Source organism: Aptenodytes patagonicus, chromosome 1, assembly GCF_965638725.1.
Source record: "Aptenodytes patagonicus chromosome 1, bAptPat1.pri.cur, whole genome shotgun sequence".
In the NCBI taxonomy this organism is placed as follows: Eukaryota; Metazoa; Chordata; class Aves; order Sphenisciformes; family Spheniscidae; genus Aptenodytes; species Aptenodytes patagonicus.
The window spans coordinates 131726934-131749639 of NC_134949.1; the positions used below are offsets into that span (position 1 = coordinate 131726934).

Below are 22706 nucleotides of genomic sequence, written 5' to 3' on the forward strand. Positions count from 1 at the left end.
CTCATAGTCATGGCACCAACTTTCAGGGCCTATGAATAAGAATTTGATCAATTTAGCTGCAAGGAAGCTTCAGGCAAATACCTGGAATCATTTTATTCACCAAACTCACGTTTACCCTGAGACTGATTTCTACTGAGAAAATCTTCATCCTGTTACTATTGGGTACATTACTTTTTCCTCCTCCATCACAGAAGCCCTTCCATCTTGCTGCCTAACATTTTTTCCTTTCAAGGACTGAGAGTTGTATAGATGGGCTCAGCTTTCATATTTTCATTGAGATTGGCTAGAGTTCTAGATGGTCAGGATTCTGAAAAATATTTATTGACCGTTGATTACTAGTTAATAGTACAGGTCCTATAAAGAACTCTTTGGATGTTATTAACAATTAATGCTATTAAATATGTGTCCTTTTTATGATGGGGAGATGAGAAAAGGGAGGACAGATGTGTGGAAACTCTGGTGCAAGGGGTTAGGGGGACCTCTTACTAGGATGTGAATATAGAACCTTTAACGTGAAAAAAGAAAATGAAGAAACCTGTTGCGGACAGGAAAGAAATGGCAATTACACCTTTTCTAGACATGAGGAAGATAATACAGGGAAGACATACACCAGAGCTGGTTTATTTGTGCAAACTGGTATAAGGGTCAGAGGGAGAGGAGAGGAATATTGTAGTAAGATCCTAAAATAAAGCTGAGAAGGTAGAAAATGGATTGTATGGGGAAAATAGAGGAATGCTATAAAGTCATAATACATGCATTTTTGGCTTTCAGAAACTAAACAGCTTTCAGCCTCAAATACAACAGTACAACAAGACCAAATGTTCTTAAAAGGGTTTCTAAAGCTAACAGCTAAAGGAGATCACACTTATTTACTGAACTGCCCTATATTTTGCATACATAGTATTATATTAAATTAAAAGTATAAAATGTGAAGTGTTTATTTTAGTCTATCTTTTATGTCATGCATATTAAGACATCTTCATACATTACGTTAAAACTCGACAAGTGCTATTACTAATCATTTCATCAGTTGGTATTTGAATAGGAGCTAAGAAACATAATGGATGCGAACTATATTAATAATCTAGGAGTATTATACATGCTATGTTTAGGTCATTGACACAGAAGTGTATTAGATTTAATTATAGTGACTTTTGGCTCCTGCAGATTGCATGTTACCTTGTCCAGGAAATTAAAAAAAAAAAAAAATCTTCTCCTTTCTGCTTTCCTAATTTATCACCAGAGATTCACATATCACTAGTAACTACATTACATTGCTTAGGAAAGGACACATTCAACACTAACTGCAGTAATTTTCTTTTTTCCCTTTCCCTTTCCCTTTCCCTTTCCCTTTCCCTTCTTTCCCTTCCTTTCTGTTCCCTTTTCCCTTTTCCCTTTTCCCTTTTCCCTTTTCCCTCTCCCTCTCCCTCTCCCTCTCCCCCTTTTCCCCTTTTCCCCTTTTCCCCTTTTCCCCTTTTCCCCTTTTCCCCTTTTCCCCTTTTCCCCTTTTCCCCTTTTCCCCTTTCCCTTCCCCTTCCCCTTCCCTTCCCTTTCTTCTCTCTCTCTTTCTTTCCTTCTTTCTTCTTAATAGAATACTCAGTCCTATATATTGTTTATGCATTGAATTCTGAAATGTTCTTTGTGAATTACAGTAGTTCTTCCAGTTAAAGGATGGCTTTGGTGAATTTGCTGTAAGCAACTACCTAACATTTATTTCATGTATCTGTCCCGTTTTGAACTTGTTTCTTCCATTGCAGACCCATGTTTGGAGAGGTAATGTGATTTCCTTCATAGTTTTGATGACAAAGGCAGGGGGTGGCGTTTAAATACCTGCTTCTTCTCCTGAATATGTTGCGTCCTAGGTTTAGTCCCTCCATACAGCACTGCGTTCAACTTCTGGAAGATTACTGCTTGTTCTTATAAACTGTAACCTGTGTTTCAGGTATTAGTTTATATTAAAGCCTATCTCAATGTCTTTGTGATGTGTGGAAGAAGTTTCCCATCTTAATTATTCAAGGTTCTGCTCTCTTTAAAGCAAATAATGCTTTCTTGTCAGCAGAAAAATTCCAATTTGAGTGATCCTCAGATGAAATGCAGCAATACAGAGCAAATTATTAGAACAACAGATTGAAGATGGGATTGTCCAATTAAGATAGGTAATGTTTGAAGAGAATTAGTAGAGTCATTTTAGAATTCTGCATATTCTAAATCTGTCATTTTAATATTTCATATAATTATCCATTTTTGGTTTTACGTCATCTAAGATGTAGAACTGTCGAAGACATTGGGCTGTCAGTCAGAAAATATCTCAAACAGATTTCATCAGTCACTGAGTTACGTTAGATAAACCAGAGTCAACAGAGATATCGGAGAAAATTTTATCTTTCCTGGAGATGAATTGCCTAAAATATTAACCAAAATTTTGACTAATATTTCAGAATTTAAACAAATTTGAGTATCATATTTATCATACTTCTATGTGTGTGGAAGTTTGTTCCAGTTTCAGTTTGCAACAGAAGGCATTACTGAAATACCACAAGGGATTATTTTCCATAGATCTGATTCAACTTCAAGTACTGACATCATTAATAATAGGCTTTCCTGAGGTCCAGTTGAATTACGCTCAAGTATTCCTGAACTTCTGGGTGCTTAATGAAGTCTAAATGAAAATCGAAGGCTTTAAATCTCTTGTCAGCTTCATGTAAATTAGAAGCAACTCCATTAACTTCTTTGTAAACTGATGAAAATTACAAAAGTATACGTATCTTGTTAGCAGCTTTGCAATTGTAGCCTAAACAGCTTTAAATGGAATATACCATCTTGGTTTTCTTTCAAGAATTTGATAAAAGTTTTCAAGGATTTCCTTTAATGTGATTTGGATTTTCATATCTTTTTTTTTTTTTAACAAGCTACGTCTAATTTTTGTTTCCCTTCTTGTCAACCTTACGCTGTATGGGTTAACTTAACATCTTTATAAATGCTGCCAAATTCTCTAAAAGTTGGAACAGAAGTGAACTCCCATAAGTTTGCTGCAATTCCTAACTTGTTTTTCATTAGAATATTGGGCATTATGAGTTTCTGGGGAAACAGTCATTCGGATGTTGAGTTTTGTGTTTCTTTCCTAACAACAGCTTTCTTTATCTCCAGTAGAGAAGGCTTCATGTTCAGCATTTAACAGATGAAAATTCTCAATCATCCGTATTGCTATGTTCCCCAACTTACTTCCTTTCCTCTATATAAATACATGGACAGATTTCACATGTATGTGTATTATATTTATACACACATATATTTATGATGTAACTTAAATGTACAAAAACCTCTTACAAATGGGATCATCTATATTGCCAAAAAGAAACATGCTTTCACTCTAAGTCTTCAGCTTGCTATTCTCCTGGCTTATAACTAGCCTAAACCTTTTTCATGAAGCTGTCTTCCATCCTGATCGGCTATGAAACACAATTTTTATTGAGGAAAAATAACTTAATAAAGAAGGGATGGCAGAGAGGAGTGCAGTCTCAAAGGCTCTGTGTGCACGCTTTATTAGTTTGTTAATGACCGAGAGTATTGTTTTGTACGGAGTAGATTTAATGAAAAATTTCCCTCCTTTGTTGGATTTGTAACAGGAATAATGCATGTGTAGCTGCTCAGTCTTCTTCAGACTCAGTTTCTGTATTTGAACAGTTACATCTGAGATCTTATGAAGAGCAATGATACCAGTTCCCTTTCACATGAGTATCTTGGAAGACACTTGTTTATGTAAACAAAATGAAAGGCAGGGGATGAGTTAACTTCAGCATATTTTATTGAATCACTGTGGCAAAGTATGACCTTCTTTAGACATGTTGTTAGCATTATTTCTCAATTTTAGTTATTAAAGCAATTTATTCATTGGTTTTCAGTAGAAAGTAAGTTCTTCTTTTTACCCAACTCTTTATTTCAAAACAAATTACTTTCTGGATACAGTAGATCATAGTACTGTGTAATATAAAATGTTTTTTTTTAAAACAGATCTATAACATAAAAAAATAAAAATCTTTTCTGCTTTCAGAGCAGACAGTCTGCTGGATTATCATAACTCCATGTTGATTTAGGTTCATTGTGGCAGTGCATTTTCTGTGTAATGATAGTATATCAAGTAATGCTTATTGAAAATGGAACTTCAGTCTGTTTTCATCTTTATGGGAGAGATATTATTCCAAATAATGTATATCTCTTAGTGAAATTACTAAAAATTTAAAAACTGTAGTTTTAATTTAATAATGTGTTCTTATGCTGTGACATCCTGTCTTTACCTTGCTTTTTCATTTTGTTCAAAAGTATTTGGGAGGGGGTAATCATTAAGGTTCTTTCTCCATTTGTAAGTCTTCATTTGATAAATGGGGCTGGCTGGTTTGGACAAAGTAGGTAGGAACTAGACTGCAGATGAAAGTAAAAAAATCTCAAGAAAAGGTCTCTGGATACTGTGCATGCCCAGGAACTCACTAAGAAATGAGCTGTTCAGGCTCCTTTTAGATGATGAACAGCTAAATGAACTCTGGGCAGTGGGGCAGATGGGGATGGAGGTGGTTTGTGGGAGGTGACTCTCCCTCAGATCTGTTATTCTGGGTAACACAGAAGCCTTGCAAAGGTGACAAGTGTGGGACGGTGGCAGTTGACTGCTGGTGGCAAATGTGCTTTCAAGTTATCACTCACCTACGGGACGTACGAGATTGTGAAGTGTAGGCGACACAGCAGTGCTGTGCTCCCTGTATGGAAGGTGCAGGTGCTGTAACAGCTGAGTGGGAGTGGGCCCAGAGCGGCGAGCCGCATGCTCTGAGCATAAGACCCACCTACTTACCCTTCCAGAAATGTTTTTTGTCATGCAGTGGAAACTGTCAAATTAAATTGGAAAAGTTTGAAAAAATACAGTCCCACCCCCCCAGTAGACAAGACATTAACTGTCTTCAAACCAATAAACTGTTATGGCAATATTCTGATAAGTTATTTTAAAACTTGCCCCCCAAAAGAGAAAAATAACATTTCAAGTTTAGTGCGTTAGTTGACCACATCTGAGGTCTGTCCTCTCTTCTGCTCAATCTAACTCCGACTGCCGTCAGTAGGAATATCTGTTGTTCAAGGTACACCAGCATCCCAGTCCGTAATTGTGCTGGTACCCTATAGACACACCCAGAAGGTGACTGGCAGGACCAGGATGCCTGTGGCCCCTGCCCGGGTCCAGCTCTGAGATGGCAGGGAAAGCCACAGGGCAGCAAGGAAAAGCAACATAAGCCTCATCAGGGGCCTCTGCCCTGGGCTGGGAGTGGACACCTCTGTCCCTGCTTCACCCTCTGGGGCCTCCAGTTTGGCCTCAGCGCTGTGGCCATGGCCAGTGGTCCTGGTGCCGCAGTGGGCCCCCATCCCTGTCCCTGTCATGGCTCTGCTCGCCGTCTCTGGGTGTGGTGGGACAAGGCTACTGGTGGAGGTCCCTGTCTTGCTGTGCCGTAAGCTCAAGCCTTCCTCAGCCACGAGCCAAGCACTGTATCAGAGCACAGGCAGTCAAACCCCTGGGGTGGGAAGAGGTTTCAGGGCTTGTTGGTGCAGTCAGGCATTTGCAGCCATTAAATGTAGTAAACAAAAATGAATGTTTTAATAACTCCTGTTCACTGCCTGTTAACGGCCTGTTCTTCCAGGGTTGACATTTCCTTTATAAAAGGTCTTGTCAGTGCCAGCTGTTGTAGGGTGTTGTTCTGACCTTTATTAGTTGTAAATTATATTCATTTTATAAAATACAGCTTGAGTGTCCATAATTCCAATCAATTATCTTTTTATATCTTCTTACATGCAAACATTATTTAAACATGTATGATATTAAAAGCCTAGTACTTTTTTTAATTAAAAAAACCAGACACGGTAATTGTGTATTCAGTGATTCTAGCTGATTGTTCTCTCAATGCACTGGCATTTTTATTATTCATAATTCTATTCTTTCACTGCTTATCTAGTTCTTAAAAACATTTATGACCCCATTGTAGTCAGCTACTGTGCTTTTCCCTGTGCAATTGAGACTCAAGTAGCATACTTCAGATGAAGAGAACACCAGCAACACCATTTACAATGTTAGTTTAGATAAAGGTAAGCAGAAGAGAGGCAAAGCACTAGTTTATTAAAACCTACAATGTATTTCCCTTATAAGCCAGTTCTTGTCTTTGTAGGTCAATGTGATAACCTTTTAGTGTCATCAATACGATCAGACACCAAAGTCATCTTTGAGCGGTATTTGTGAGAGCTGCTGTCCATGTCCTTGGGGCAATCTGTAACACCAGCTCTGTAGTTTCTGGGGAATGAACGTGCAGTGACTGCCACTAGTATTGTTTACTGCAATACGCTTGCTGCCTTAGCAGCCTATGCTTGCTGAGAGGAGAGACTGCATCTGGTGGAACACATTAATCACATAAGCATCAACGCTGTCGATGCAAAGCACAAAAGGGCTCAAAAAATTGACTTCCCCCCCTCTATCCTTTGCTTCTTGTATTTGTACAGCTGGTTGTCGCTCCTCATTCCACCACTGAAGTACCTGTGCAATTCTGTCCATCTGCCCTTGGAAGAGGCAATCACAAGGCATCAATAACCTTCAAATGTTCACAGGTATGATACTATGTTTGCTGCCCACAACACTTGGAATGCAGATTAGATAATATTTTTAATAGGCATGTAAGTAAGGGTTTCGGTCTGTAGGTCAAGTTGAAATTTAATGGCTGGATGCAAAATAAAGAGCAAATGCAAAGATGTTCAAAAGTTATAATTTGTTTTAACCTTAGTTTTACACAGAAGTTATTCTATTTACAGTATTAAAATGTGGTGTAATGGCCTAGGAGCTAGGATAAGTAATGAATAATTTTAGCTTTCTTGGTAATTAGTTCTGCTGTTGTCAACACCAGAAGACCGGCACTTCTTAGCATTGTCACCTCTGAAATTAAATTTCTTGATGTTTTTCCCAACCCCAAACAAAATTAAATTGTTTCTTTTTTATCTGATTTGAATTTTGGAAGGTCATGCGCTTGAAAAAGTGAATTCTTCCTTTCAGTTTGTTTGAGAATGGTTTTTACTATGAGCATCTTAAAATTGTTGACATTTTTTTCTCTGTGAATTTTCCTAATTTTAAATGAAAAACAAGTAAATAAAGAAACATGAGTCATCAACATGACCTACTAGCTGATTAAAAATTACAACTGGAAACAAAAACTGATAGTATGATGTAAATGATAATATTTCATCACATGAGCTGTGGTTGATAGAAGCATTTGCTTTCTGTGCAATTTCCTCTCTGTATTCTTTCAGAAATCCTAATAGACTGCTGACTTGTGAATTACTCCAGTTCAGTGCTACCAGGAGTTTTCAGTAGTATTTTAAGTAATACTGCAAAAGCAAATATTCTTTTGAATAAAAGAAAACAAATAGTGAAGGAAGTGATGTGGCAGTTTTTTTCCTGATAAAGTATGTTGAACAGACAGGTTATTTGTAGGTGGTGCTAGCACAGCATTTATTTTCAGGATCTCTCTTCTTAAATATTTATTAAGGATAAAAACAAGGAGACAGCAATTCTCATATGAATAGTATATATCCAAGGCTAGTTCAAGAGGACAGAATGTCCTTATCTTGTCTGGATCCTGATGGGACACAGAAATCTTATCTATATTTTAAAAAAGAAAAAAGAAATTCTTCACCGAATACAGAAGCAATAAAACAATACAACAATTCATTTAAACCTTTCAGGAACAAATTGAGCCCTGCCACCTGAATCTTGTCATCCAGTGCATCTCCTTTCAAGTAATGGCAAATCTCCAAGTTTTTATCTGCAGTGAACTTTAGTCAGTGTCCCATCCTTCTAGTTGCTTTGTCCAGACCCCTTTAACTGTTTCAATATATTGGTATAACCTTTGAAATTTCTTAGTGCTCTGTTTATACCTGAATCCTTTGAATTTTGTAAATTTTCATTCATTTTCACTGCTACAGTCCTTACTAATTAATCCCAGACTATTTTAGTTTGCTAATTGTTATACTGATAGCTGACAGTGAGTATTTGCACAGATATAACTGCCCTTTTTAATGAAGACTTGAAGAATGTTTCTCATCAGTGGTAGATGCCTCAAACAACTTTTAATGTAACACCCCCCACCCCCCGACATTGATTTCCCTCCCTTGATTTCTCTGATTAAATATATCTGAATGGACACTTAAGCCATCTGATAGCTGAATAGCTGACTAATCTAAAATCAGTTAATGACAGTACTTATAGGATAAGCTTTAACTGTTTCTGATTGTGTTTCTTTGCTGAACTGAGAGAAACTGCTCTGTGTTATTACCTGCTTCATTTGTTTCTGGTTTGAAGCTCTATGAAGAGCTCTTCACAAAGTGAATCTGAGTTTAGCTCTAATGATTGTGAAAATCTGAAATTAAGTTTGTTGGGACAGCACTACGGAAAGGTCAGCTTGAACATAACCCACACCCAGAGTACTAACGTATCTGTGTTATCCTATTCTTTTACCACATTGCTAGCATCCAGGTGTAATGTAGAGCATTTAACAGTAGTAAGTAATATTAGAGAGAAACCAAGCCCAATATTAGATCCTATCTTGTATTATTTGCCTTAGGATTCTGGTTTTTTTAATCTTTTTTCCTCTTGATTTCTTGCACTGAGCACACATGATCTTGACCTCCATCACAAAGTGGGTCAGTGAGGAACTGTAACTGCAGGTCAGGCAAGGCAGGCCTGTCCTATAACCTGTATCATTTTTTGGTTGTCTGGTTTTATTTTCCAGACTGACCGCGAATTTTGTGTGGCTCCTTTAGCTGCTCAGTTTGACAAAGTTTCAGTGTGTTGTTTTAAAGGTGCTCAGCACTTGAAACAATAGGGTTCAAAATGGCTCTGCTTGTTAACCACAAAAAATGAGTGGAAGCTACATTCTTTAATGTTTGTAGACCACGAGCCTGAGCCTTCAGCAATGAAGCTCAGACTTGATCTTTACACCACACCTGCACAAAATATGAACACGTGCACTCCTCCCACCCCTGCACTGTATCTCAATGTAAAATTACTTGCTATGAACAAGGTGGTTCACACAAATTTACAGTGGGCCTGGAAAGCCTTGTTAGACTCATGCTGCCTCATAACTTCTGTATTAAGAGTTTTGCAAAAAAGTTTTTTTTTTTTTGTTACTGTGTTTGTAAGCAAGCACAAAGTATCAATAACAAGCTGGTGTAGACCACTAATAGCTTGGCACATCCAGCTTTCTGAAAACATGGTCTTCTGGCATACTCATGCCTGTGTTCCAGTCCTTCAAAATAAGCCTGCAAAGTGTGCTCAGCCTTTTCTTTACATTTAACTTCTTGAGGCCGATGTGGTGAGGAAGAACATGAGTCAGGAACACAAATGCTATGGCATGCGCGCTTGGCAATTGTTGGGCATTTTCTTGTTGACTGTGACCAGCAAAGGGGTTTCACCAAAGAGTTAGTCCTGTGTTGCTTCAAAGTCTGTATAGCAGCAGCATTCGCCTTCCCGTCAGAATCCGAGTAGTGAGCGGTGCTAGCTTCCTGCTCATGAATCTGTAACCATAAAGAGGCTATAGGTCATGTTTAAGTCAACAATAACGAAATAAAATGTAATTTTAAAGGGAGGTAGTTTTTAATTCTTATTAGTTTGAGTAATGCAGAAGTTCCCGCAAACCAGGTGATAAAAATCACTGTCTAAATCCTAAACAAAACATAGGCTCTAATTTTATATTCTGACTTTTAGTATTGGGTAGTCTCTACATCAGTATATAAATAGTTCTTACTCTTTTTTTTTTTTTTTTAATTAAAATCCTGTAGCCTTTGATGACTTTTACCAAAGAATTTCCTTCAGTAAGATTAAAATGTCTTTTTTCTTGTTGGATTGAATGTGTCTCTATAAAATGATAATAAAGGCATGCAATTTTGCTGTCCAAAGCTATTTTCTGAAGACATACGATGTGCCTTTTTTTATCCCTGTTTATGCTGAGAAGTCTCAATATATTAGTCACTTTTTACTGTATTTCCAGATTTGTTGTTAGATTTTTTGAACCTTGTCTATTGCAGATTTTCCTTAATTTTTTCAGACAGACTATGCAGAAGTAAATGCAATGTTTCAGATAATAAAAATAGTATTTTGATTTTATTTATTATTTTCTATTCTCTTTGTGATGCATACCTTTTTGAGTGATAATGAACAAAACAGATCAAAGGGTCACTTTGAGCAGTTTGTAATAAGCCTCAGATTTTAGTCTGTATTGTTATTATTTAAAGGCAGCAACATGAATGTACCAATTAAACATTTTCCTTAAAATAACGGTAGTATCTTTATATTTACCATCCACCTTTGCTGCTCATCCACCTTTTAAAAGTTCCATAATGAGTGGCATTATTAACACCAGTCTTTATAACCTTAAAAGAGTAAATGTGGGGCAGGCAACTCTTTACTGTCATGCTGAAAAAAATGGTCAAAATTAACACATCAATTTAATTATATTTTCCTTTTTGTCTGCTCTGTGTTGAAACACTGTATCTACTAGTTGTTTCCAATATTCTCGATTCTTCTGTGTATAGTGATTCATGTTCTTTATTGTCTTTGGAGTAACAATTTTAGCTTTTTGTGTGATTCTACTGCTGTCCCATCAAAGAATTATTTTCCTTCTTCCTTTGTCTTCTGAAGAGAACTTCTCACTTCATCTTCTTTCAGGTTCTAATATACGTGCTTTGAATTGCGCTCTTGCAACCACCTACATCTTTCCATTCACTACACTGGGAGCTCTGAGTAGCTACATGGAAGTTAAATACTCCGTGCTCAGAGTAGCACAGAAGTTAAATGCAAAGAGGAGATGTGAACATCTCCCAGACTGGAACTATTGATTTCCAGATAGTAAACTTAGAGTACCATAACAGCTTGAGGGAAGAAGAAAGAAAGTGCTAAACAGCAGTTCACTTACAACAGAAAAGAGACATAGAACACTAGAAGAAAGAAGTAGGCAAAATGCCTTTAAATGTACAGATCCAACTCATCAAATAATAAATAATGACACGTTTCATCTACAGCTTAAAGAGTGGATATTTTACCTTTCGGGGACTGGTCTTCCTCCTCAGCTGATGGAACCAACCAGCATAAGTGCATGCATTGGCCAGCGTTCTTCTGTCATCATATCCTTCAAAAATCCAACTCCTGAAAACGTGGTGGTAGATGTCATGCTGACAGGTACAGGGGTTTGGATTTTTCTGGGGTGGGGGGAGGAACTTAAGCGCCTTGGGTTGCTTTAAAAGTGTGAGTGGGATGTGATTACATTTGCCTCATTCCATTTCCTGGCAATAGAGATACTGTGTTTCATTCACGTCCACCCTGAAAAGCTCTGTAGACTGTGCTGTGGGAGGTAAGAAATAACACAAACCTTTGACAACTGTTCACAGTAGACCTCTTAGGTCATACAGCCTCATGTATACATGCAGCTGGTTGTTGGCTGTGGATTGCACTGTAGCGTTTAGGCAATAGGAGACTCCTGGCATGTGTTTTGGGAGCTGTATGTCTAAGCCAAATAGCTAATGTTTTGTTTTGGTTTTGTTCCTCAGTTATTTTCCAAAATATTTTATGTTATTTTGTCAGATTCTAGATAGCTAAAGGAGTTAGTAAGGGCAAAACATTTGAGGTTTTTTTCTGATTGACCTTCCAAGCAAGTATGTTTCAGCAACATTTTCAAACATGCTTTAAAAAATAATATAAGATCCAGAATTATCAAGTCACTGTCCATACTGAGATTTCACAAATGCTGTAGAACTCAAGTTCAAAGTCCCAGATTCTTCCTGATGACTGAAATTTACGCAGTGAAAGAGTAAATTTCACTCTGAGTGAAGCAGAGAGCTTCAGGAGGTTCTCTGAATCTCCACCTAGTCCAACATAATATGTAGCATCAGAAAGCAGGTGCCAAAGCATTTCCTGGCATCTACGTATAATAAAAATTGAAGATAAACCTTCCAGTGGCTCCTGACACAGGCCCCATGGATGGGGAAACATAAGAGAATAGCAAAATCAAATCTGTGCAAAGGTTAAGCCAGGTTTACACACTCACACTATGATTTGGGGTTTGTGGCACATAGAATAACTGAAGAAATGTGACTTTTAAAAAATTTAGATTCATGTTTATTTGTTGCATTGAACTCATGCTTTTTAACTACACCTTCTGAGAGATGAATTAGAAATACAGAAATACAGCTTTGGCTGCCTATGCAGTCATTATATGGGGGATTTTGGAGATTCTTTTACCTAAATGGTGCCTGGTCAAGAGCATTTTGGTCTCATGACTGAATGCTCTATACTTCTGCTGACCAAGTTTTTTTGGCAGACTTTAGTGCAGTTTCCCATTTTAACTGCTAAAATATTTTCATTCATGGCTGTCACAAAATAGAGTTCTGTTGGTAAATGGTCAGACCACTTCTGAGTTTCTGTTGATGTTCTCTTCCGGACAACAGTGAAGGAAGCAACAGCATGCAGTGGATCCACTGTTTACAGGCTAAGTAAATCATGGCCAGGATTTCAGGGACAGTGCCAGAGTTTACCTGCTAAGCAGGGGACCTGGCAGAGGGGGAACAGTCTCGTGTCCAGCTTTCTACTTATCTGGCATCTAGGCACCCTTAAATGACAAGGAGCATTGCAGTCTGGGTCTGCACACAGTAACAGAGCAGTTGGCATTCTGTGCACATACAGAAGGCTCAAAAGTGCTGCTCATAGCAGAAAAGGATGGGTAAATGTTGGCAACACACCACAGGAGCTGCTTTCAGGCCCTGGATGGTGCAATCATTACTTCTGTAATCCAAATGGAAGTCCTGAGGGTAGATGCTGCAACCCTGGTCTGAGGCAGTTGGGAGCTCTCGAGGTTTCTCCCTGGCACTGCACTATGAATGGCAATGACCGCACCAGTTAGATGTGTGCTCTGGTAGACTTCCTGTGGTACCAGATGCAGGAGCTTTATTGTATCAAGGTTAATGAACAAGAGATTGACAGGATCTTTGCAGAGACTCTGCAGAAACAAGAGCCAAACCCTTCAAGGCTGAGAAGTTCGGTGTGACCAAAAGAAGACAGAAGCATCAAGAAGACACAGAGTCCCAGCAATGGGGAAGTCTCCATTTCCATCTGCAGCTGTTCCTCTAAAGAGGAGGTTCAGAGCTCTGGAAGAGAGGAAGGGGAAAAAAGTTCCATTGAGGAGGAAGAGTCTGCACTGAGCATCTTGGGTCTTCAGATTAGAACCAGCACTATTAAACAGGAAGCAATGAGTGCTAGTGGTTGAAGTTTTCTTCCTCCATGGGACAAGGGCTGCCAATTTCCATAACAACATATCATCCCAGGAAGTTTGCTGCTTTCCTGGAGCTCAGATCTGAGATGCTGCAGAAAAGATTGCCAAGGCTTATCTGACCTTGCAGTTACTATACCTTGCTGTTCATTCATATAGTGAACACATGGATCTATACTCCCTGTACAGCCAAGGAAACATCAAACAGATTGAAGGAGACTAGAAGGTTCTGTGGGCATTCTTTCCTCAAATATTTGTGCATACATTTGCATAGAACTTGGGCAGCAAACAGGAAAAACGGGAAGAACAGCAATTCCAGGCCAGTTGCAAGGCTGCAATGTGATCACAGTCATGAAGACAGTCAGTGACAGTGTATGGCCAGAGACAGCATACCTAGGACATACCTTGGGCAAGGACCAACAGCAGGAGCCTGAGTTTAAATGCAACTCAAGCCAGCGGGAGGAGGCCCCAGATGCTACTCACTCACAACTTAGCTGTTTTCACAGAAGTCTGACACCAGATTATACAGCTGCACTATATCAGAGCAGATCTTGAAAACAGGCAGCTACAGCCTTGTGTGTGGAGAAGAGGTTACAGAGAATTTCAGAGAAGGATGGTTATTGGCTGGACAGATAAATTAGCATACGTCACTGAACTCAGGGCCCTGACCACTAATACTTTTAGTCCAAATTACCCAATTAATACTAATTGCTGCTAACTGATATATACAAATCTTCTCATATCTACCTTGTATTTCTTCACAGTAAATTATCAGAGAGTCATCAAATCCTAGGTTCTTCACTGGGAAGGAAATGTTGATAAAATGCCAGTTTCTTCCTTCTCAGTCTTGGATCTACTTGGTGTTATTTTTACATGTTTCCAAAAGGGTCTGTTGCTACACTTGCTTTCTTATTGGTCCCCAGGTTTAGTTCCACAATGACCCCTTCATTTTGTTAGGTCTTTACCATAAATTGTATGATTTCTTTAGGGTAATACCACAAAATTATACGTCACTACGCTGAAGCTGAAAAACAAATAAGGCAACAGTTGGCACTTCAGCAATGTGCTGTTACAGCTAAAATAGCTCAAGTCCAAACAAGGTGTGACAAGTCCCTGATGCTTTGCACTGTTGACTTAATATAAAGCCCCATAGCCTGTTACTAGCAGTGGCAATAATGTATTCCCTGTACTACACCTAGATGAGGAAGGAATAAGAGGTAACAAAAGGCGAATATAAAAGTACCATGAGCATACTTAGCAAAAAATTCAGGAAGGCCAAAGCCCATCAGGTGTGAAGACTAATAGGCTCACAAGAAGGGGTTCTAAAGGTATGCTAGTTGCATAAGGAGGCTTAGAGAAAATGCAGATAAGTCCATTGATGGATGGGGGGGAATCAATTAGTTACAGACAATGCAGAAAAGGCTGAAGTGCTCAATGCTTTTTTTTGCCTTAGTCTTCGCAAGCAAAACTTGCTCCCAAAGCAGCGTGTACTGACTTGGTTTGAAAGGAAGATGGGCAGCTCACAGGGGAGCAACAGGCTGTGGACTTCTTAGAGCAGATGGATGCATTCAGATCCACAAGTCCAGATGAAATTCAGAGTGTGATAAAAGAGTTGGCCAACGTGATTGTGAGGCTGTGGTTCTCTATGAAAATTCATGCTGATCAGGAGATGTTTCTGTTGACTGGGAAAAAGCTATGTTATTTCCGTCTTTTAAAAATGATAGAAGGAAGACTGACAGAGTGGTAGGTTGATCAGCCTCACCTCAGCGCTGGTACGATCATTGGACATATCCTTTTGCGGTCTGTGTAGCCCATGAATCGCACATCCTCTTGCAGTCCATTTCCAAGCACATGAAGGTCAAGAAGGTAATCAGGAGCAGTCAAATGGATTTGTTAAGTGCAAATCATGATTGACTAACGTGATTGCCTTCTATATGGAAATGAGTGATTATGCAAATGAGGGAGGAGCCGTGGATGTAATATACCATCATTTAGTAAGACTTTTGTCACTGTTTCCTGTAGCATTCTTGTTTGGAAGTTAAGGAAATCTAGGCTTGATGAACAGACTGCTGAGTGGGTTAAAAGTTTGGCTGAACTATTTGTCTCAAATGATAGTGATCAACATCTTGACAGTGAACTGCTGGCTGGTAATGAGTGTAGTACCCCAGGGGTCAGCACTGGGGCCCATACTATTCAAGACCTTTATTAATGACATGGATGATGACAGAGAGTGCAATGTCAATTAGGGGAAGCGGCTGACATGATGAATGGTAGAGCTTCAGTCCAGAGGTACCTTGATAAATTGTTGGTATACCTCTTTTTTTAATTGCTCTTGTTTGTCAACTCATCATTCCTGGAGCAGCTGAAGATACAGTAAACTTTTACATTATTAGTAATGTAATTTTCCTTCTAAAATGTTAAACCTTTGTATTTTCCCCTCTCATTCCATCTACCCTTTGTGCTTATCTTAGCTCAGACACTTGCAGAAGCACTGTGAATTACTAGCTGTGCAACCCACCCTATTTGACCAGGAAGTAACTGATTATATAATCTCTTGAAGTGTAGGTGTGTGTTACACGCGTGGTATGAAGGTTCCCATTGCACCTCATGGAGTGCAGTGTGCTTTATTCTAGTGTAAAGTGCAAGCTGGTATTTTGGTTTGTACAACAAGACCAATTATGAGAAGCAAACTGCTTGGCTTGTTGACCATAAATCTAGTGCCAGATAGCACAGTTTAGTACTCTAATACTACTAAGTATTATTTATAAAAAAGCTAATCTAATGTGCTATTCACAAAGTAAGGGAAAAGAACAATCAAATTTACCCACAATGCAATTTCATCAGAAATTATTTATAGAGCTTAAATATTGGTACTAAAACCTAGTGAATTGTGATTTCTCAGAACCTAGTGTTCTGAGAAATATTAGCAGAACCTGCACTGTTTAAGTATTTTAGTGAAAACATAGTCATCTTTCTAACTATAGAGCATTAACTTGTCCCAGGGAGATTTTCAGTAATACAGTGGAGAGGCAACTGGCTTAGACAGTGAAAGACTGAGGTTGGTTTTTATGCATCAGAAGTTTTCAGTCTTCATTTTTCTTTACACATCAGTAGACCTGACATGATGATGATCTAATGTTTCTGTGATCTGTGGAATTATGAAAAGTTTTCTTTGAAAAAATAAATTTTGTACTGTGATCTTTATGGAAGTAAAACCATACTTGTCCCTTAAAAGCTGTCTGGAATTTTTTAATCAGTTTAATATGTCATGTTAATTTTCTAATTAATTTGCTCCTGGTGACCTGTAAATAATGTTTGCTTGTTTTTAATCACAATAAGATAGTTGAATTATGCATTCAAGCTGTCTTTAGACGTGGTTGTGCATGCTATGATTTGCTCTCTGTAGGAAAATTTACTGTAATTCCTTTTTCGTTCTTTCCAGAGGAAGAGAAATCTAGTCTTATAAGCAAAGTCATGGATGCACAAGTTCAGCTTAATATTTCTGGCCCTTACATATCCTGGGAAATAATTTTCTTAATGGCCTGTATATTTAGTTGAACTTTCAAGTTCTCAAGACATAGTTTACCTGGAAAGGAAGCAAGTAGTATTTTAATATGCTAACTTTGATATTGTATATACCATAGCAATGCAGATATGTTAGCCCAGTGTACAGTAAAAGCTAATTGACTTGGTTTTCTTCAACATTAAGAATGAATTTGCCATCCTACAAGGCTAATCAGTCTGGTGAGAAAGTTATCCTAGTAAGAATACATTACTTCTAGTACACTTTCTTTCCTACCAAGAACTGAACTTTGGTAGTTCTGAACTTACTCTTCAACAAATTTCCCTTTTTTTTTAACCTGTTTATTCTGCTTGTATCAGTTTGTTAATGAGACATCCAAAACTGAACATTATTTCAAGACCATTTACAGTCCTAAGTTATGGAGAAGACCATATCTCTTACCCATGTTGTGATGATCTACACTTTACTGTAATGTGTTTTGACATGAAGAGCCTATTTTTGTCCTAGGAACTCTGGTAGCAGTGCAAGAACACACTTGGGAAAGTACAAGCTAATTAGGAATGACAGTAATATTACTTCAGACATAACAATAGTAACCTTCCATCTGTATTAGTTAAACACAAACAGTTTAGTCTGAAATAGAAAGTAGTCTTAATTTATTCCTTAAAAAGTGACAGCCTAGTCATTCTTAAAACCTGTTTTTTCCTGAAAAATGTTAAAGAGTAGAAATGTCCCTGTCAGCAGGTAACTCAAATTCACAGTTTTTGAATCCATCTCTGAGAACAGCACTTAAAACTGTAGGTTTAGTAATATAAAACCCAAGCTACTATCATTTTGAAACCTCTTAGCTGATATTTTAGCATTAAAGCAAGTTACTGGAATGCCTGTCTTTATTTACTCTTGCACTGGACTTGTCACGCTCCTTGCTGGTGCTATTGGAGGCCACAGAGAGGGCAGAATGGGGAAATCGACAGCAAGTAGCACGTCAGAAGGCAGAATGAAATGTTTGATTGATCTTGATCTTTACAAATTGTGTTTCAGACCATGTGCCACTTCTTAAGAGAATTAAAAGTGGCAACAATGAAAATAGGGCATCTCAATTAAAGTGTACAAGCAATAAACATCAACATTTATAGATTTACTTAATGCTTTAAAGAAGATCACAGAAGTTACTGTATCTTGTTTTCAAGTAACATTCCATAGGCAGTTTCTGCCCTAGATAGATGTGAAATTATGTTTAGAATTGCATAGTTCAGGAATTAAAATAGAAGTTAATTGGGAATTGTCATATCTGGACCATTTCTGAAGCTGTCATTTGCATTTCTGAAGCTTTGTCAAACCCAAGAGTATTATTCCTCAGAAATGTTTCTTTCTGTGAATTTTGACTGATATTGTAGCACAGTTTTTTATTTTGGATAATTATAGAGCAAGTAAAACTACCCACCATCTGATAATTTGTGATGAAGGGATGAAATCTTGGACCTCCTAAAACTTGGTGTTTTCTTACTGAATTTAATAGCAATGAGTTTTCTTCCTAGGATTTCGATACATATCTGTGGCTTCAATGTGCAGCTCTTATTCACATAAGCATTCATAGCTACATTAAGAATATTCATGGGAGTAATGTTTGACAGCAGGTAATCTTCCCCAATATGAGACAATGATCAGAACTACAAAGTATGCAAACTCTTGTTACAGGTGGTTTAGCGACCATTTGTACTAGTTCAGCTGTTTCAAGTTGAATGTTACTGCTCTTCTGTAAATACCACTATATAATATTTCTACTAGGACTTTATGGAAGTAACTAAACTGATATAAATAATTGGTACTACTGAAATCTCCATCGTAAACCAGACCCCACAGAGTTCACCTGTATAAGAATTGTCCCTAAGTATTAGTGGTTCGTTAATACCTATAATGCTTTATTTTCGTTGCCATGGATAATTTAATTTCATGTTTCAATGGGCCAAATGTATTCTGAAGTTTCAGGAAAAAAGTGCAATTGTTTTTTAGAGGATATTCACATCAAAGTTTGAAGGGCCATGATCAAATGAAAGATTAAAGCTACAGAGGTAATTAGGAATCGGCTAAGGGAGGTAAATTCGTTCCTCTCTGCAATCCAGCGTTATCTGTGTTATCAAAACTGGTATCTGTGGCAGTGGATAAGATTGTTTTTGGTAAGGGTGTGTGCACAGTCATATTAAAATAGCTGTCTCATATTGTTGATTATTAAAACTTACCTTATTTCCAAGATAAGTTTGCATGCACAGTAGCTTGGCCATGTCTTCTTCCATACAAAGATTTCCAGACTAGGATTGCCACTTTTTAAATGTGCACTGCAAAATGTTTTCAACCTGCTTTCTCTGACTTTATTATGTAACTGAACTAAATACTCAAAGGCAAGTCTGCTACTAACATTTTTCTTTCAGGCAAAATACATTGGACATAAGTATTATTGCATATATTTAAGTCAGTGTTAGAATGAAGTAATACAAATGTGAAGAAATCTATTATTTTCAAATCAGTTTTGAATGTGGATAATCAGTTTAGAATAAAAGTGCTAACATCACAGTGTGCTGTTTTTGGCATAATTCAAACAGTGATGTTAGCTACCAATTAAAAAGATAATGTGCAATATATAAATGCACTTCTGAACTGATAAATACATTTTTGAAACATCATGAAGCATAACCTGGTGCTTTTAATTTTATACAGTGAAATTATTTTCCAGAGGGAAAAAAAAAAAAGATTTCCAGAGATTAGTTAGCTAGTTCTGTGAAAATTACTTTTTAGCTGAATATGTAAGACAGATATAAAGAAAAAATAAGTAACAGATATTTTAAACTTTCGAAAACTCTTCTAGTAGGGTATTCAGCTTGCTTGCATCACGGACAAAACAATAGAAAAGAATTCCTTCAGAATAATTAGCACGATAGGGAAAGCTTTCACAATAGCCTCGTTTCTGCCATTGCAGTATCTCAGGTCAAGAAAGATGGCAATGTAGTTGCTTTATTGCTATATTAAAATGGGTGTGTAGGCTTTTCTTATGGACCCATCTTTTAATATTTGGAAAGAGCCCTTCAATTCTTTAAGTATTTCCCTATAGATTGCAAATTTCATTTTAAACCTCTAAGCTGGTTTCCAAAACCTGAAACTTTGTTCCTGAGGTAAAATGATTTTGAGGCTGTTTCTCTTCTCACAGGAAGTATGAAGTTTGATTTTTGCCGGAGACCTTTTCTTTGCCTTCCTGAACATCTTTGCTCATTGTTCTGTTCCTTAAAGCTATTTTAACTTTGTTCCATAACCCCAAATGACAGTCTTCCCCTGCTGTTTGATGCATTCCCGTGTATCATATCTTCCCATCAGCAGTTCATCATTCAGTGCTACTACCCTTTAATATGACATATTATTCAGATATAGTCTATCTATTGGGCTCAGATTCTTGGAGTTAACTGCTAGATGTATTTCCTACAAGGCATTTCCTGCAAGTGTCAATTCTTTTAGCAAGGCACCTTTGGCTGCTTGAACAGCTCCAAAACCCGTTTATAAAATTGGACTTCAAACAAGTTTTTCCTGTCTAGTTTTTCATTTATCCACAACATTGACAGTAATCAGTGAAAACAATCAAAATAATGTCTAAATTCTCTGTCTCTATGAAGTAATCTGTAAGTTGATATGGTAACTTGTCATCAAGAAAGCAATTCTTGTCTGCTACTGTTGCAGTACTGCTGGTCCTGAACCCGCTTCTCTCAAGCTTTCTCTTACATGTTTCGTTATCACCATGGGTTTTCTTGGCCATTTGATTTTTTTAATCTAGAAAACAGTTTCTTTTGTAATCTCTAGATGTTATTTAACTGAAAACATTTTAAACTTCAGGTTTTCTTGATGGTGTGTTATTTTATTTTAATTCTATTTAAGAAGATCTCCATATTATATCTATACTTTTCTTGATCACAATGAGGAAAATACTGAGAGAACCTTTAAGCAAAGGGGGAAAAAAAAAGGCCCATGCATTTCCATTTGAGAATGTATTTTTTAAAACCTCTGTCTATTAAGCTGTTTTATTAGGGAAATTGTTCAATCAATTTTGACTTCTAAATGAGTTTCCCTGAATGCTTTTTTAAATTTTTTTTTTTTAGATCAGGAGCAGCCCAGTTGTCATCTCAGTGCATCTGTCCGATCCTTGTCTACCAGTAAGGAATCTGTTTTCCATCTTCTGCTTAAACAACCACAAGGTATGTAATTTCTTGAGTCCTACTTTGGATTTTTTACAAGGTGTGATCTTTTATGTCCCCTGAAATCTAGAGTGCGTATAAAACTCGGTGTTTTGATGAGTGCAACTCATCAGTTGATCTGTTGAATCTGGCTTGTTGTGGAAAAAAGAATTAGCCCCATGTCAATGAAGTTTGTTTGTTTTACTTAAATTAAATAAGTAAGTAATAATCAGAGATGCGTCCAGTAAAGTTCCTCTGAAGTGTGTATTGTTCATTTTTTGACAGTTATTTTTTCCTTACCCCTGCAATGATTTTCTTGGACTTCTGAAATATGATTTCCTTTATAAATAATGTCTTACCATCAAAGCACAAATGTCATGTGCAACATCAAAGTGATGATTATGTGTAAAAGAAACAAGAAGGATGCAACCTGACCTCATAATAAGTGCTACAAGTGTGATATAAAAAGGGTAAATGAGCCCATATAGTAATGCAGTCTTGATGTATTCCTAGGAAAGGCTTTGAATTAAGAGATTAAATCCACATAAATATAGGTGTGGAATATATAGGAATTATAGGAGATAGGTAAATTTCTGTATTTACACAGAATATTTAAGTATTTTTCCTAATAATTATTTCTATAGATTACTTCTCAGATATGCTTTCTAATTTCAAAACACACAGAGAAATTATTCGTATCTTATTTACCAAAGAAAATAATTTTCATTGCTAGTATCCCACACAAATGTATGTGTGAGCATCCGTTTCATGTTAATATAGATATCGGAGTAAGCCATACCATATTCCTTGAAGAAATGGTATCTATCTCAAATTAAAGACCTGAGTTAGAAAAATGAAAGGAGGGTGGCTTGTTTTCAGTTTCATTCAAAAATTCGCCATATACTGTGATTTTCCTGAAGATGTACTTGCCACACCTTTATTTTGTAAAGGATGTTGCAGACCTTGCTGTTCCCAGCAAGGAACTGTTTCTGTATTCTCTCCTTGAAGCTTACTATGCCTCAACAATACTTCTGGGTGATACAGAAAGAAGGATTTAGAAGAAAAAGAAGATGTAAAAATTGATCTGGACATCATATCATTTTCTATGTGTACATTCTACACAGGCATATATAAAAGCTGTCACTGTTGTCATGAGACTATATTTATTTTTTTCACAGAAGCAGTCTGTCCAAAACAATCCAATTCATGTGCATAGTAAAACTGACAGAGCAATCACTTGACAGAAATATTAGAGCAGCAAAGCAATCTTTATAAATTGTACTTTCCACTACTTATTCTTTTATATCTTAAATATTTTCATGATGTAAAACTTTTGCCCTGAGGATTCTGCGGCCTAATTTCCCTTGTTGGGAGGCCATAAGACCGGTGAGTGCATGCTTTTTCTTGCACCTAGTCTCACTCACAAGTCAGGGACAGCGGAATCATGTTAAGAATAATTTTTATGGAAAGACTCTGTAATTCTTTTTCCCTACACTTAACAGTAGATGAAGTGTGGATTAGGTGCAGGTGTTACTGCTTTACCACTGTTCCCTATAATGAAGAAAGAATACTTTGAAAACGTGTTGGAACCAAATATTCTTCTTAGTAGACTTGCTGGAATATGATTGCTCGATCATTTTA

General features: G+C 37.3%; 1 protein-coding gene across 1 annotated transcript in view; it reads left to right on the forward strand.

Annotated features, from left to right (window-relative positions):
* The window catches only part of CFAP47 (cilia and flagella associated protein 47), a 371213-nt gene that overhangs the window by 277529 nt on the left and 70978 nt on the right, over positions 1 to 22706 (forward strand). The window contains exons 55-57 of the mRNA XM_076355671.1: positions 6523 to 6627; positions 11089 to 11245; positions 20991 to 21086. Coding sequence (XP_076211786.1) covers positions 6523 to 6627; positions 11089 to 11245; positions 20991 to 21086 — 358 coding nt within the window. The remainder of the gene's footprint in view (positions 1 to 6522; positions 6628 to 11088; positions 11246 to 20990; positions 21087 to 22706) is intronic.